Raw genomic sequence first — 16,556 nt, 5'->3', positions numbered from 1 at the left:
TTCTTAAATCAAGTTGCAGGTAGCAGCCTTCTTTCAGCTAAGCCATTCTTAAATCAGATTGTGTTGCACTGTAACGATTGATTTTTAAGTTGTTGTAGTGTATTGCGCCGGCCCGTCAAATTATTACACAACCATAAACACAGTTTTGGTCGTTGTATGTACTACACTGTATATGAAGGAAATTAATTAAGTAATAAAAACACGCAGCTTATACTTGAACACGTCTCACTACAAACCAGTGTGGGGGCACCATTATTGTCTCCTCTTGCTCATACACAAGATATCCTGTCGTGCCATTGCATTACTGTATATCAAGATTAATTAGCTAGGCTTTGGTGTAATTAGTCCACATGATACACTCTGATGGTGATCAGCAAGTGCTGATTCTCTATATTTAAGACAAGGATTACGATGTTGGAGCTAACCCCAACTTGACGGACACACAGTAAATGGCTTCATTTTATCGTACTGTACTTTTAGTTTCTTCCTCACGAGTGGTTTGACCAAGAGCTAGCTACTATCTCTTTATCAGATCAACCTCACCTTAATTCAATTAGTACTAATTATGTTTGAAAATAAATTTACTTTTGTATATGAATTTATATATTATATTCAGTTTCATGTCGTAATTCACTTTCGTATATATACATGAATCTGAGTACAAACTGTCAGGACGGAGGCAGTATTTTGATGAAATTATTTTTTGGCTTGGGCTTGCCACGTCATCACATGCTTGTCACGTTGCAAGAGGGAGTCCAAGTTAAGCATGTATGTCAAAAGGCTAACTAATACTTCTATTTCATTAAGCCATTGTAGAACATTTATATAGCAAAAGACAAAAGGCACCGGCCGGGCACCGGCCTTAATTTGCAATATAGTGACGTAGCTAAACGATAGATTAAGTGCTTAATTAATCTCATCCGTAGTAGCAGCATGCGAGTTGGTCGTGGACGTTTGTGCTCTGGTCTCCATGAACCTTATTTAGCTAATGCATGCTTGTTGTTAACTAGCCTTTTTTGAGGATTCAGAGAGACAATGATGATCAACTTATGTTTCAAAAAGTGGGGAATCCATCGCATTCATTGACCCACTCTTTTTCACTTTGGCTTTGATTTATTAATTAGTTTCTGGCGGGAATTCCACTGATTAATATTATTATGTCGAGTCGAGACAAACAAGTAATCTTAGTTCAGCAAATTAGACACAATTCGCCATGGATTGAATAATTAACAATCCCCAACTAGCTAATTTAAAACTTCTGACTTGACTCAGAGTAGGCTGTCCCAAAAGATGTTATAGCAGGGCATCCATAATGTAGTGAAATAGTGGGTAATAAACATTGAATGTATCCTAGTACAAGATAAGATATATTGTGGGGATGGTAAACAACTACGAGGTATAAGCTTTATTAGCACTTTATGATAGGTCCCATCTTTTTTTTAATTGTGGCATGACTTATGTTCGAAGATGTTTTTAGATGCGTCTTACCCTATTACCTACTCTACACATACATACATTTTGGTGTCTCTCTAACCTACTATTACCACCTGACACGAGCCCACCTTATTACTATACGTAGTTTTGCAATAAACATTACGGTTGCCCTAAGAGTTTTGATGCACCGATCATCTGATTTAAATCTGATATAGGTTTTAATAGGCAAACAATATTATATTGGGAGTGTCATATGGTGACATATTTATTATGGGAGTGTCGATTTTATTTGGAGCTAGTGCTCTATGTTGGTCAATTTAGCATTGTCGTAATGGTATAGTTTTTAACCATAAAAAATGCCTAACATCATACAGGTTATCTTCATGTGTTCCAATTGGCTTCACTCTTGGTGTATGATGCTTTCACAGGAACAACAGGAAACTATGCGCAATGGTGCTACACGCTTGAAATTGATAGCCAAGGAACTTTTATTCCAGTTTGGATGACGTAGTACCTACAGAATTTCACAATAGAATCTACATGATTTTAAAAACATTATTTTAATAGATCATATTATTGGCAGAAGTTGAGGGTTTGTCTCATCTCGCCTTTTTAAGCTCTTTTCTTTTCACTTCTGGACTTTTTGGCTGTGTGCTTACGGACAGAGGCCAGAGATGTAACACATTTCCATTATCTAAAATATTTATTATGGGATTGCTAAATCGCATTCCCAAAAACTTGGGAGGGGGGATTTATTTCAGGTTTCGAGCCCTACAATTTTCTTTGCAATTCTTGCTCCTACGACCCTTTTCTCCCCCACTTCCAGCGATGCCAACTTAGGGTTCTAGGTTGCTTATAGGGGTAGGAGGGGTGAGGAGAGGGGGAAGAGAGGGAGATCGTCATCGCCAGGCTTAGAGGGATGACGATGGGAAGTGTATACATATGGGCAATGGGGCGCCAACAACGGCATCGGAACCATGAGGATAGAGGAGAGTGGTAGGTTAGCATTGGTGGTAGGGGCAAAACGAACTTGTAGTTACAAGGTGTCGACCAAGGATGGTGGACCCAACAGGATAGGGCACCTCTCTGTCACCGGCTTGAGGAGGAGGAAGGAGAAGAGACAGCAAGGGGGCACTTGCCAGCGCCATTGGCACCTTCTAGCCAGCTGCCAAGGCTGGGCGGTGGTGCCCTAGGGTGGGAGGTTGTAGAGGTGGTGACATCGATACCCACATTGAGAAGAGGACGGGAAGGGGGAAATAAGGTTCAGTTGTTGTATAGCACGAATCTTAAACAAATCTGTGTCGTCCAAAAAGTGACTGAGATTAGAGAGGTTTTTCTATCATATATGATATTCACTCCATCGTAAAAGGAACTAACTGCTGGATCTGAATCTGAATCTGCATTATTTTCAGCTAGAAATTTGTTTTTACAGAGGATGCAGATAGTCCTTATTTATTTATAATTTTCAGTCAATTTTACACTGGCCATTCTAAGGCTATGTTCATCACGAACTTTTTCCAACTTATATTCTCTTGTTGCCCCCACGCACACTTCTCGAACTACTAAAAAGGGTGTTTTTTAGAAAAAAAATATCTATAAAATAGTTTCTTTAAAATCATATTAATATATTTTTAATGTTCTTTTTGTTAATACTTAATTAATCCATACGCTAAGAACATAAGAGAATCCACAATATGCTAAATAGTGTTGTTGTAATTCGATATCGTAGAGGTAGGTAGTAAAGTGGATAGTAATAATATCAAGTAGTAGTCTACCAAACAATAATTACTAAACAAATATTAATCTCTCCTCTCTCTTCTCCATCCATTCATCATATCTTACTATATAAAGTTGATGCTCACTAACTACTAAAGCTTAACATGCAAGTGGGCCATCATCACCCATAGCAATTATTATCTAGATTATCTTAAATCATATGCAAGTATGCCACATCATCACCCACTAGCAACTACTTTCTAGATTATTTTAAAGAGTAAAATAAATGGCCGGTTCTTAAACTTGAGCTCACTTAGTCCGTAAACTTGAAAATTGCACATTAAGGTTCATGATCTTGTTTTAATAAACCATAGCCGGTCTAAAGCGTGTTTGACCAGAGCTGACCATCTATGTGGCTCTCCACATAGGCAGCATTTTGCATCTAGCCCCCTCCGCATCTCGACGTGCCCGTAAATTTGTACTTACTCCCTGTTGCAATAGTAGTCGCCGAAATCCCCCCAAATCCCTTCGTCCCTTTGCATTCCTTATGATCGCCATCATCATCCTCACCCTACTTAGGCCTCTCCCTCAGAAGTGCTTGGCGGATGCAAAGGGACAAAGGGATTTGGGATATTTTGGGGGATTTCAATGAATACTGTAGCAATAGGGGGTAAATACAAAATTACCACCACGTCAAGATGTGGAGGGGGCTAGATGCAAAATGTTATCTACGTGGAGCACCACGTAGGCGGCAGCTATGATCAAACACACTTTGGACCGGCTATGCTTTATTAAAGTAAGTTCATGGACCTCAATGTGCAATTTTCAAGCTTACGGACCTCCCCCACGCTATGTTAAGCCTCCATGCGTGGTTACAACAAGTCCCTCTATTTAAGAGGGATCCGAGGATAGAGTCCGAGTCTTACTCTATTCCTATACTACAACTCCTACTTCTAAACTGTAACCGACTTTATACATATATTCGACACAAACTCTAACCGCTTGCGCAACATCTTCCTCATGTGTGGATGCAAGTCCATAGTGCTGCAAATTACATTTACACAGAGAATGTTGAAGAAACAAACATTTTCAAACCCGAAAAGAAAAAATCAGAATTTTGTACTACTGCTACTGCTAGTACTGACCCAGGAATTCGTATCGCACGGATGAGCTTGGAGACGAGGCCATCGGTGACGGGAGGTGGCTTGTGGACCTTGAGGCGAGTCCCCATCCGGACGAGGTCAACCTTGTTGCAGAACTCCCTGACGAAGTCCTGCGGCTTCTTGATGGGCATTGCCGTCGTCCTGGCAATGGCACTGCCTCCTGGCGGCCTTCTGCTCCCGGCTCTTGACAGCCCAGTCCTCGTTCACCTTCCTCTTCCTCAGCACTGTCTCCTGCACGTACAGCAGCTGATGCGTCCCCTCCTCTGCCATCATCGCTGAGCGAGCGAGGAAGCCGGGAAGGGTCGCCGGAGCCGAAGTCGCAGCGTTGGGCGTTTGGTTAGCTCGGTGGTTGGAGAGGAAGACTGAGCGATTTAGGTCGTGATTTCCTCTTGGGTCATTGGCCTCTTCACAAGGCCGCAAAAGGCTTAACTCAACCCGAGGTGGGGCAGGAATCTTTGGGTTGCTAACAGATACTGTCTCCATAAAGAATATCTAATCTAATCTAATTTAACCTACTTCGATAAAATGAGTAACTTTCCGATCGTCACTCTTGGCTTTTTTTTCTCTCTGTTCGCGAGTCCAGCCACGTAGCTGGAGACACCAGAGACATCATTTTTCGATTTCTTAAGAGCAAGATAGTATAGCCAACTGCTGGCTGCAAATCATCTATAATTAACTTAATAGTCAATTCATACAATAGTTACCTATAAACATATACTATATAATTAATATCTGGTCCCACCTGTCATACATACATATAACTTGAGTGTTTAGAGCTGTAAATCTATAACCCGCTGCCCTTCTCTCTCTTATTTTATCTCCTCGAAATGTGTTTAGAGCTTGTTTATAGCCTGCTATTGTACATGCTCTAATCCGGATAGAAACCTCTTGATCCATGTGTGCTCCTCAGCACCATGGCATGTCAAACACCCATGCAGCCTATTGTTAATGGTCGTTAAGTGCAAACCATAACCATAAAAAATACAAAATATACGACCAAAGTTAGTGGTAGAGATCCAGTACTAATCATTTCCACTAGTATTGGTAAATATTAGTATCCTAATCAACATCAGCTTTATAAAATTAACATTGCCAAGTTATTTTATCATCGTTCTTACGAACTAGACAATTTCGTGTATTGTACTAAATCGCATCCACCTAACAAATTTGTATACCACCAATACAAGGTACTCATAAATCTGCTGCTGCGCTTTAGGATCAAGGGGCAACTATGGACGAAGGCAAGGACAAGACGAACGGAATCAACCCGGATTTATATAATCTTGCCACGAAGTTGACAAATATCACACATGGCATGCAACTTTGAGGTATAACTGTCGTGCTAGGTCTGACTTATTAAATCTACTACAATAAAATTCTATGTACTCCCTCCAAAATGTTTCTATGTACTCCCTCCAAAATATTTAACGCTGTCGATTTTTAAAAAATATTTGACCATTCGTCTTATTAAAAAAGTTTAAGTAATTATTAATTTTTTTCCTACCATTTGATTTATTGTTAAATATACTTTTATGTTTACATATAGTTTTACATATTTCACAAAAGTTTTTAAATAAAACGAACGGTCAAATATGTTTAGAAAATCAACGGCGTCAAACATTTAGTAAATGAGGGAGTATTAAGGAAATCGACTACAATGCCAACTTTTAGGAAGCAATTTAACATATAATGCCATATAAGGTTTCTCTTTAACCACCACCCATGGGCATGGATTACAGGTGAGCTCCTGATTGCACCTGTAACATTTAACACGATATCTTGTAACATTGCAGCTTGAATTACCGGCTCAATCAATCACAAATGCGGATGAAAGCACGCCGAAAATCAGCAAAAATCAAAAATCATAGCTGTTAACGTAAAACAAATGTTAACATACAGAATACAGCTAACTACATGTCGTTGTTGACATGAGGTTTCTTTTTCTGCTAGCACTAGTATACATATATGAGCTGCATCAGGAAGCACATCGATGAGCTCAATCTGTCAAAACTTTGAGACGTACATGCCAACGTGCAAGCACATATCCATGACCCTCATATGATCATATCTGGTAGAGCTGTTCTGGCCATTTGGGGTAAGCGCGTTTGTAAAGGCTCATGCACACGGTATCATGCTGCTGGACGCTGCTATTGAATATGCATTTCATAGCACCTGTTAAGCAAGAGCACGGTGAGTGAAGGATCAGCGATGTATCAGACATGTCGAAATGGGTCTAGCAAACGTACCATGAGTGCCAACAGTCTCCTTGATTCGGCCACGTCGACCATGTTTCGTCCACAACTCTACAGGCTGCAAAACAATGGTGTTATTGACGTTGAATATATATGGAGCAGTGTATGAATTAGCTGTAAAACACTTGCCTTAAACCACTTGACATCTTCAGGATTGTGGAACATGTATCGCACTACTGCTTTCAGTTTTGAGACCCGTTGAGGATAACTGCATGAGATGTGAAGTCAGAAACATGACCGGCATAAGAAAGGACTAATCTTTTCCTCTTTCTCAAATAATGTAGTAGAATAACACTCAAACAATCGACACTTTAAGCATCAACATTATCTTCATAACACAACTTTGAGAACTAACTTCAATTACATATAAATATAGAACATTCTAAAATCATAATATTGCAAAAGAATTTTTCAAGACAAATCTACACCAATGATTTTTGTATGTTAATCATAAATATCAATAGCTAAATTTGTACAGATTTTGATTGGAAATCCTGAGTAGTTGATATTTTGTTTTCCTAGATATTATATAATCTCTGTCAGAACCAGAAAAAAGAGAAATCAAACTGGCACAAATTGTTGTAGAAATCCCCACTCCCCCACTTTGGCAAATCTGCCAAGTCAGAACAACAAATACCACCTTACAGAGCACAAGCACTTGTCCTCAATCCTAAGTTCTCTCTTTTCATTAATTCACCAACACAAACAACTGGCAAACAGCTGTAAGACAACAAACATTTTGTTGCAAACAGTATTATATTATTCCTTCGAATAACGAAACAACTTTTGAAGACTATACATGATGGGATGTTATAGCACCTATTTGAAGACTGTGATTGGATGTTATACAGAACTTTTTCGATGCAAACAGTATTGTCATATTTTCTTCCAAATAACAAGATAGATTGTGTGAACATTATTATAAGAAATTTTTATCCACCAACAGTATTTATTTCCTAGAAAATATCGATAGAGCACATCAACATAAATTTATTGGACCAAAAAGGCAAAATGAAAATTGCAGAACTGTTTGCCTATTAAAGGATAATTCGAAACTTACCCAGTCAAAACAATTTTCTTAAGAATAATCCGGTCCGGATCCACACTTTTCAGTGAACCAACAGCAGCAATGGCAGGCTGCTCCCCATCTCTGCTCTTTAGAACAATAAGAGGGAGTGGAGGAAAGCAAATTGGAGCATATACAGAGGCAACAGAAAACCGCCCATGATGTAGAAACCTCTCCATCTTATGCTTATTGCAATTGATGTTGTCAGTTGAAAACAATGGCCTATGATAGTATCATAAATAACCAATGAGACATTTCTCAATGAAAAGACGAGCATCTGTTTTTTCTGCATTAGCATGACTGAGCTTCCACTACCTACCTAGCAGTAAACTGCCGGAACCCAACATTGAAAATTAAGGAGTCCTTTGATTTGATAGGAGCTTCATAGGAGTCATGTTTCTTTATGCTGCAGCAAAAAGGAAATGTAATGAATGATCACATGATAGCATTATATTATTACTCCTTTTAGTCAAAAAAAAGAAATACTCTGGACATAGTCAAGTCATCTTTCAGAACTTTGAGCATCAATACACTTTTAAATATAGATATAGATTGGAATAATGGACAAATAAAAATAAGATGCACAATTCTTGAAAACTGCTTTCATGCATAACAGTTGTGTCTGTTCTACAAATATATAAAAATAGATTTTAAAATTACTGATTACAGATGCATTTTACAGACTTTGCTGATGTCATGGTTTGGAATACCACGGCATGAAAAATTCTTTTTTTAGAAAAAAAAACTAATTTTGTACCATTCTGGGTGGCAACACCGTCAAATGTATCTGCATTGAACTGCACCAAAATAATGTCAGCCTATTGTAATGGGAATTGGGCCAAAGGCCAAGGTCCACTGAGGCCAAGGAAGGGGCATAGACAGCCAAGGTGGTGCCTAAGGCACACAAGACCATGGCCAGATTTGGGGAAGGAGGTTTCCTTAGACATAGGATTTGATTAGAATGATTATTATCTATCAGATTGGATTGTTAAGTGCAAGCCCATAAGAGATTTTCGGCTAGTCTTTTGGAATTAAGTATTGAAGATTAATCTCATGCAGTCTCAGGTTCTTCACCCTCCACCTATAGTCCATATATGATCTACCAGGGATGAGAAAGGAAATGCAGCTCTCAATGATTGCCAATTTGGCATGAATCACAGAGCATAAGAAATCTTATTACTGATATACAGTAAAGAAACAACACATGCTAAAAGTTGGCCAAATATCATCAACTACTCCATCTGTCCCAAAATATAGCAACCTAGGACTGGATTAGATATATCCTAATACTATGAATCTTGGCGGGTCCATGTCTAATCTAGTACTAGGTTACTATATTTTGGGACGGAGGAGTACATCACAATTTAGTAGTGGAAATGACACCACAGCCTAAAACTAGATCACACGAATTTGTTGAGTGCAATGGGTAGGTGAATACCTGAAATGGAGAACCGATATTTTTGACTCATGTTGAAGAAGACCAGAAACAACCACAGGCAATCTCCTTGATGGATGAACAAGTTTTGAGGCAATCTCAGTAGGAACATTTTTCAGATGGAGCCTCACAAATGATCCTCTTTGAGCACAATCCTTCAAGGTTCCTTCATCTCGCTCTGCCATTTTAGCAAGAACATGCTTTTGTGTTCTTGTAAAGTTATCGAATGCAAATATTCTTGCATAATCCTGTGGCAGTGATTCCTACAGAAACAAAATGAAGAAAAAGAACCATAATAAATGACACGTGAAATTCATAAGGTCAAACTGCAGCAGCTAAAGATAATTCAATCACACTTACCTTTGGATCCCAGGATGATGTCCTAAATGACTTTAGCCCTCTGTATTTTGCAAATCGCCTTTTTGCTGGGACATCTAAGGGTGTCTCCACCTCATCGGGAAATTCTGAAACATTAAATGACAATTGAATATGATTCTTTGAAAATCAAATAATGCAAATGTACCCTATAGTAAAATCATAATATGTCCACTGAATAGCTATTGATTAGAAAATGAAGCATTTGAGCATTTCTAATTTGTAAGGTATATTCCATAAATAAATAGTTTGCATTTACGTTCTTCTCAGTAAAGTTTAAAAAAACTACAGATACTTGTCAAAACCATAACAAATACTCAGCACACTTACTAAAACCACTAATTTTTCCACTGACAGGTGGGTCACAAAAGTCAGCTAGAGGTTAGCCCCCCACATATAAGGTTTCTGTGCAGTTAGAGGAAATCAACAATGTGTGAAGTGTTACATCAAAGAATGCATATTGTAATGAAATTTAAAAACAAGGTATGTGTATTTCTATAAAAGATTATTGAAGTGAAACAACAAAATTTCTAGTAGCTATGATGACATCAATGTCATTTTGCAGAATTGATAAAACATGAAACTCAAAAGGTACCAAGATTCCATGGCATGTGTTATCAGGATTTCACCATTATTTACAGGAAATACTGGCAACAGCCAGAGGCTACCACCAAGATTCCATGGCATGTTTTTGCAGAATTGATAAAACATGAAACTCAAAAGGTACCAAGATTCCATGGCATGTGTTATCAGGATTTCACCATTATTTACAGAAAATACTGGCAACAGCCAGCAATTAAGAATTAAGAAAAAAAATCAGGAACAGGTTGTATTTCAATATATTGCACTTTTTGGACGAGTTACATCCGTGATTATTGGCACCCATACCTTCGTCTTCAGCGTTAGCTTCTTTTATTTTCTTAATCTCTGCCTCTATCTGCTCTTTGGTCAAATTTTCATCGTCCTGCCAATGTACAATGGACCTTGCTTAAAGTTGAGACAGATTAAAGCATGCATATTCATCTCATGCTAGAAGAAGAAAACCAGATTATACAGAAAGAGAAGAAGAATTCGACATTGGATAAATAAGCATGCCCTACGAATTTATAAACATTGCACAAAAGGCATATCTGCTATCTCACTACTCTAAGAGAAGGCAGTGGTGGTGAATGTTGTCAATCTGACGCCTCACTCTACATTGCATTTTTGTGTACTACTCCTGAAACACCTTCATTGCAGAATACTTTTTCCACATTTTTTTATAAATTCCAAGTTAGCCTTAGTGAATCCGAATATATAGTGTGGGAAGGTCCAAGATGAATGAATTGCCAATGTTATGTAGTATAGAAAGCTAAGTTACTAGTATTAGATGTGAAAACATTGTAAGTGTTCAGTTTTCCCTATAGCAAAAACATTAATGAACATGTTCAGTTCCCAACAAAATAGAAATGTACATGATTCTTTTTATGCATAATAGCAGTCATTTAGGTGTCTTTTAACTAGTACAACTACACACTAGCGCAAGAAAAATCAAAATATAAAAATGATAGACTGCAGCTATAATTTCTCTGTTTTGCCCACTAATAAGTTCTTTGAAAGCAAATGCTTTATAATGTATCAGATTGAAGGAATAAGGGAACTCACTGCCATCTCGGTACCCCCAATTGTTTCTTCATCAAATTTCTCCGTAAAGTGAGATACCACATCCATATCTGAACCATCACCTCCATTGTCTGAGTGATCTTGCTCATCTATAACCATTCCAGCACCATCCTGGTTGTCGTTCTCAGAATCACCATCTTCATCATCTGTATCATCCACAATCCAAGCAGCCTGACAATAGCATTTGAGGAGAATTTTTCAATAAGTAATTATTAAAAAAAGTAAGCAATAGGTAATATAATCTTGATAAGCATTGTGAACCTGGTATTCTGAAGTGCCTCGAGGAAGCTTTCTTTTTAGCTTTCTCTGTTTGTTGTTCAAATAGGCTTCTTCCATCTCAGCTTCTGTCGGCCAAGTCTAAGATAATAATACAAAAGAGAACTTATTCTCAAATATAGATATATTGATATAATTTAATTTCACTAATTCACAAGAGAGCAAATAAGATTTGATAGGATGAAACAAACATAGGAAACATAATGTTTGGTTCAGTAAAATATGACAAATAATGAATGCAATCTGAGCCAAAAGAAAGAGATTGACAGCAAAGGTTTCCATTAAGCTAAGCGAGTCTATTCTATCTGATGACATATGTTGTATTTTTAAGAAAGATACAGAGCTTAATAAGTATGTTAAAAGCAAACAAACTTCTGACTTCATCTAAGAGAAGAAAATAACACAGAACAACAGATGACAACACATTGAAAATAAAAATAGTAAGTCGTGACATCAAGAATATTACCAACATTTTTTTTTTGTCAAACCAACACTAAGATGCTTCACAGTAACAATGATGAAACTTTTTAAAAGTCAATGTGCTATTATAGAAACTGTGCACTAAACCAACTTTCTAAGAGTAGGACTATATGAAGTAATAGATAGACCCCTTGTATTTTCCCTTCAATACCAAAAGGTTTTGATACGACAGAACTCAAAACAATGGCTTGTCAACATCACATCATTAAGCCAAATGGGAGAAAGATCACCTGCTCCCCTTCAAGTGGATCTGGGGTGTTTTCAACAAGCAAAGGCTCTTGACTTGAAGGGTCTGGAACAAAGGTATCAACAATCTGAAAAAGGGCCAAATAATGAGAAGTTTAAAAGGTGTTATCAAAATAAATGAAACTGAACATGTAAAAGATAACTTAGTCATTGATTATTATGCTTATTATGATACTAAATAGCATTACTTGCATCAGATCATTCTAATGTAGTTGTGAACAGTATAATTCAGTTTGTAAAAGTGAATTTATGATGTATAACAACCTGAATACCACTATCTTCAGAATCCATGGCATTGGAGTTTTTCCTCTCATTAATAGGAAAAGGATCCTTGAGGATATCAATTTGACCCAACTGAAAATCACCAACACCTGACAGATGGACCTTTTGAGTGGCAAAGGTGTTAGAAAATAGGAACAGAAAATCATAAAATAGCTCACTAGAAATAAAAACATAGATCACCTACAAGCTGGTTGACAGAAAGATTGTGGGCGCGTAAATATCCAGACACAAGCAATGTGCACAGCCCTGAACTGTCATCAGGTTTTATGCAGGCCTGAAAACAAACATCTTATGTCAATCAGTTTTAAACTGAAAGAAAAGGCAAAGCCAACATGACTTGTAACTTGTGAATAATCACCACTAGCACTGAATAATGTAGGTTCAAAGCCAACTTAATATATCATTACATGGAAACCTAAGGTGATGTGATGCATGTGCTCACAATATCGCATATGCCTTGTCAAAGATTTAACACACCTAGGAAAAGTTCACATATTATTTTAATTTTAGCAGAACCAGTCTTAATTGTCAAGCATACTGCACAGACAAATTTTCAAAATGGGAAACATGGATGTGATTTTGGGCCAAATATTCTACACCAAGATACAGCTGTCAACACTCAAAAAAGAGAGATAGAGTATCAAATCATTCAAACCTCCTCAGACATAACATAAGGCCTCTGGTTTCTCCAATGTGGACATGAAAGGTGCTGCTCCTTGAAAAGCCACATGAACTGAAAAGATTTAAGCATAAATAATTACATTACAGCATTGGAAGGATAGAAAAGGTGAAGAAAAATATAAATATCATTTCATTATTTAATAATATATGGTTCCAAAGAAAACCTTGTGCAAATCATCCTTTGTGTCAGCTGCATAGAACTTGCAATCCTCAGGTAGCTCTGGAGAAACAAAAGAAATAGCTGTTTTCTTCAATTCCTGCCTACTTTTGTTTTCTGATGGAAGATCCTGACAAGTGCCAATGTTAAAAGATGGAAGTTGATAACAATTATACAATGTCTGGCATGACAAATGCTTATGATGGGAACTTACTCGAATGAAAACAGCTGTACTAGGTAAGCCCATGGCCCGAAAAACAGACAAGCATTGTGATCCAAAATCATCAATTGGACTGCTCGAATCACAATCGTATAATGAATTTGCTGATAGTACAAATGCTAGCAAATCAGCAACCTATGTAGGAAAGATATAGTTTGCAAGATCCAGATTAGAGGCAAGAAACTTCAACAAAAACAATTATGACAAATTGATTTTGATTGAATGAACCTTTGCCAGTTCCATGCATGATGTAAGATCACCATAAGGTGCTTCAAGTACCTTCAAGAACCATATGAATATAAAAGCAATGTTATCATTCATGTCGTGTGCAGATTCAATGAATGGAAATTAAGAAATTAACAGCAATATATATAAAGAACAACTAAAACATGAGACCAAGTGCTGATACAATGGTTCAAAGACCTATCTATAGTTCAACACATGCACATCAGAGAGATGATACAATGGTCATAATTTTTTGGTGAACGTGAAAATAGAGATATTACTAAATAGTGTGTCCTGCCTACAGGTACGTGTGGTACAACTGTATTTAAATTAAACTAACCGTGGTTCGAAGTTTATATGTAGGAGAAGCAACAGTGGAAGAAGTTGGTTTCTCTTCATCACCAGAAGCAATGGTTAAAAGGTCTTTGGCAAGTGATCTGACATTTGCCGACGAGGAAAGGCCAAAAAGAACCTGCAATAATCATCAGTTACCCCAAGGAAATGTCTATCATCTGACTGTAGGAAACAACAAAAGTGACAATCAAAGTAGGACAACAAGAGCTAAGTTCATAAATACTAACAACGACACGGGGCGCACTCGAAGATCCAACGGAAGAGCGCTTCTCCTTCAGCAAAGCAGCACGTTTCTGATCACGGATCTGCAACCAAGCAAAACCATTACAGTAAACAAGAAAAAACTGATGAGGCTAGAAAAAACAAGAGCTCTTAACAAATCAAAACATAATGCTCAGCGACCATATCAGTATATGTAATCCAAGAGCAGAGATCAAAACAGAGAAAATGAATTAAAGAACAAATAAATTGGATGACAGTTGGAAGACATGCTTTGGAGCCATCATAACTAGGACAAAGGAACATAGTGGCTGCACGGCAATTTGCAATACTTTCCACTTTACTGTCTAGCATGAAAGGAGATGAATCAAAGAAATACAGAAAGAATAACTAACTATATGTTGAATGAATTTACCATAATAATAAAAAAAATAGTGCAAAACAATGGTTTCTTCAAGCCAACCAGAAGAAACACTTTCAAGATCTCTGCATCTAGCAAACTATTACTGTAATAACAAATTTTCCAAGAATCTGGATGAATAGAGAATATGCAGAGATCAATCTGCCATCTAACATAAAGAAGGAAGTGATAGTTTTGTTCAAAATAAACATTAGGATACATCACTGATCATACAAAAAGCCCAGCCTTGCTGGATCCCTCCTTGCGTTGCAGGCCACTTCCTGTCTTGTGTCAGTCTAGTTCTGGAAAATTATCATGTTTCTATCTTCACAAATAATCAAGATGCTGTTAAAATAGATCTTTGCACCATTGGCCTCTGACACCAGCCTATGAGGCTTGCTACCCAACAGTCAACAATGCTTCAGTAGATGAATGGTTGAACATGCTGAAGGACCTTACAACTAACAACACTGAGGACAGTGAACCAGGATAAGCAAAAAAAAGAAGTACAAATTCCTGTTTTTACTTTGTAAACTACTTGAGTTCGTGTTGTAATGAAGATATCCATGTCCCTTGTCCACCTATCATAACACAAGAACTAAAATAGCAAAAGCTCATTTCTTGTTAGAAAAGTTTATATGTTGTTACACTCCAGTATAATGAAAATCAACTTCAGATGCAACACACAGGTGCACTGTTGGTCTTCTAAAATTTTATGGGAATGCTATAAGCTGTACAAGCTGAAGGTTGAAGTTCAGCTGTGTAAGCTGAAGTTTGGACGGTCCACTAGCCATCTATTTTTCAGATATCATTTTAGTCTGCACTGTCAAAGATTAATTGCCATTCACTCTGAGACTGAGTATACTGGCTGTCAGATGTGTTCCCTATCATGTGGCAGGTATTATTATTGATTTATTGGAAACATGTCTTATTTCTTGGAGTACTTAACAATTTTAATAAACATTTGTATTAATTGGCTGCTGGTCTTATCAATATGCTTTGTGCTTCACAAAATAAACATCAGAAGAAAAAAAAATAGCTCCATACAGCCACCCGAATCGGAATTAGCCAGCTTTGACATCTACCCAAAAGTCACAATCAGTCAAGCACATACTCTAGCTAATAACCAAGCACAAAAGTAAAGGTGCGATGCACTGCGAGAGCTGAAGCCTCACCGCCTTGCTCCGCTGGACGCGCGCGGCGCGGGCCCCCTTGACGGCGGCGCGGTGGCTGCCCTCCGGCTTCCCGGTCCTGACCTTATCTGCCGAACAACAAAAAGACGCCGCCATCCATCAGCGTAAGGCAACGAAGAAGAGGAATGGGATTGCCGGGGGCGGTAGGAGGACGAGGAGGAGAAGGAGAAGGGGAGACCGCCATGGGCGCCGTACCGATCTTGTGCGCGTGGCGCGACGCCTTGGAGGCGAAGCGTGTCTTGTGCGGCTTGTTCACCTGCGCGCGCGCGCCTCCCATCGCGCGTCGTGTTCGCCGCCGGCGAGGGGGTGTAGAGGGTGGGGGGAAGGGCGGCTACGGCGCTCCCTCCCGCGTGCGGAGCGGCCCGCCGCCGAGCTTACGCACCGATCCCTCGCCGCGGCGGTGGTCGCCGTCGGCTGCTTCGGTCGGCGGCGGCGGCGGTGGCCTGGCTGGAAGTGGGCGCGAACAAAGGGAGGCGGCTGCGCGTGCGCGGATTGCTGGTCGGTACAAGGGGGAGAGAGAGAGAGAGAGGATTTTAGGGTTTAGTGCAACCCGTAGCTTCACTTTGTTTCGGCCCACTTGACGGATTGCTTGATGGACCAACATTTTGAGGAAGAAAGCCCAACCCACTCTACGTATAACCCAGAAAGAAAACGTATACTTCGACTCCCTCAACTATCTCCTGAGTATGATTCATGTCCTCCGACCACAAAACCGGTATA

The 16,556-nt window shown here is 38.7% G+C and overlaps 1 protein-coding gene across 1 annotated transcript; it reads right to left on the bottom strand.

The window, feature by feature from the left end:
- Positions 1-6,100: 6,100 nt before the first annotated feature.
- On the bottom strand, positions 6,101-16,332 carry LOC127754801 (uncharacterized). Its single transcript, XM_052280389.1, has 21 exons — positions 16,032-16,332; positions 15,819-15,904; positions 14,252-14,329; positions 14,011-14,142; positions 13,674-13,724; positions 13,440-13,580; positions 13,233-13,355; positions 13,043-13,120; positions 12,572-12,661; positions 12,370-12,489; positions 12,090-12,173; positions 11,365-11,460; positions 11,086-11,274; positions 10,330-10,405; positions 9,427-9,530; positions 9,070-9,329; positions 7,951-8,037; positions 7,626-7,853; positions 6,695-6,773; positions 6,560-6,623; positions 6,101-6,485 (listed from the first exon to the last, which is right to left on the bottom strand). Exons 1-21 carry the CDS (start codon positions 16,111-16,113, stop codon positions 6,376-6,378), a joined length of 2,358 nt encoding a protein of 785 aa, XP_052136349.1. The 5' UTR covers positions 16,114-16,332; the 3' UTR covers positions 6,101-6,375.
- Between the last annotated feature and the right edge of the window lie 224 nt (positions 16,333-16,556).

The sequence above is a fragment of the Oryza glaberrima genome, chromosome 11, assembly GCF_000147395.1.
Source record: "Oryza glaberrima chromosome 11, OglaRS2, whole genome shotgun sequence".
NCBI classification, from domain to species: Eukaryota; Viridiplantae; Streptophyta; class Magnoliopsida; order Poales; family Poaceae; genus Oryza; species Oryza glaberrima.
Note: the sequence above shows the minus strand (reverse complement) of the source record. Positions and strands in the feature narration are given on the sequence as shown.

Coding starts and splice junctions, on each gene's coding strand:
- LOC127754801 (XM_052280389.1), bottom strand. CDS start 16,113: ATGGGAGGCGCGCGCGCGCAGGTGAACAAGCCGCACAAGACACGCTTC. Junction 11,461..12,089: donor ATCCACTTGAAGGGGAGCAG/GTGATCTTTCTC, acceptor TTATTATCTTAG/ACTTGGCCGACAGAAGCTGA. Junction 9,330..9,426: donor CATCATCCTGGGATCCAAAG/GTAAGTGTGATT, acceptor TTGTTTCTGTAG/GAATCACTGCCACAGGATTA.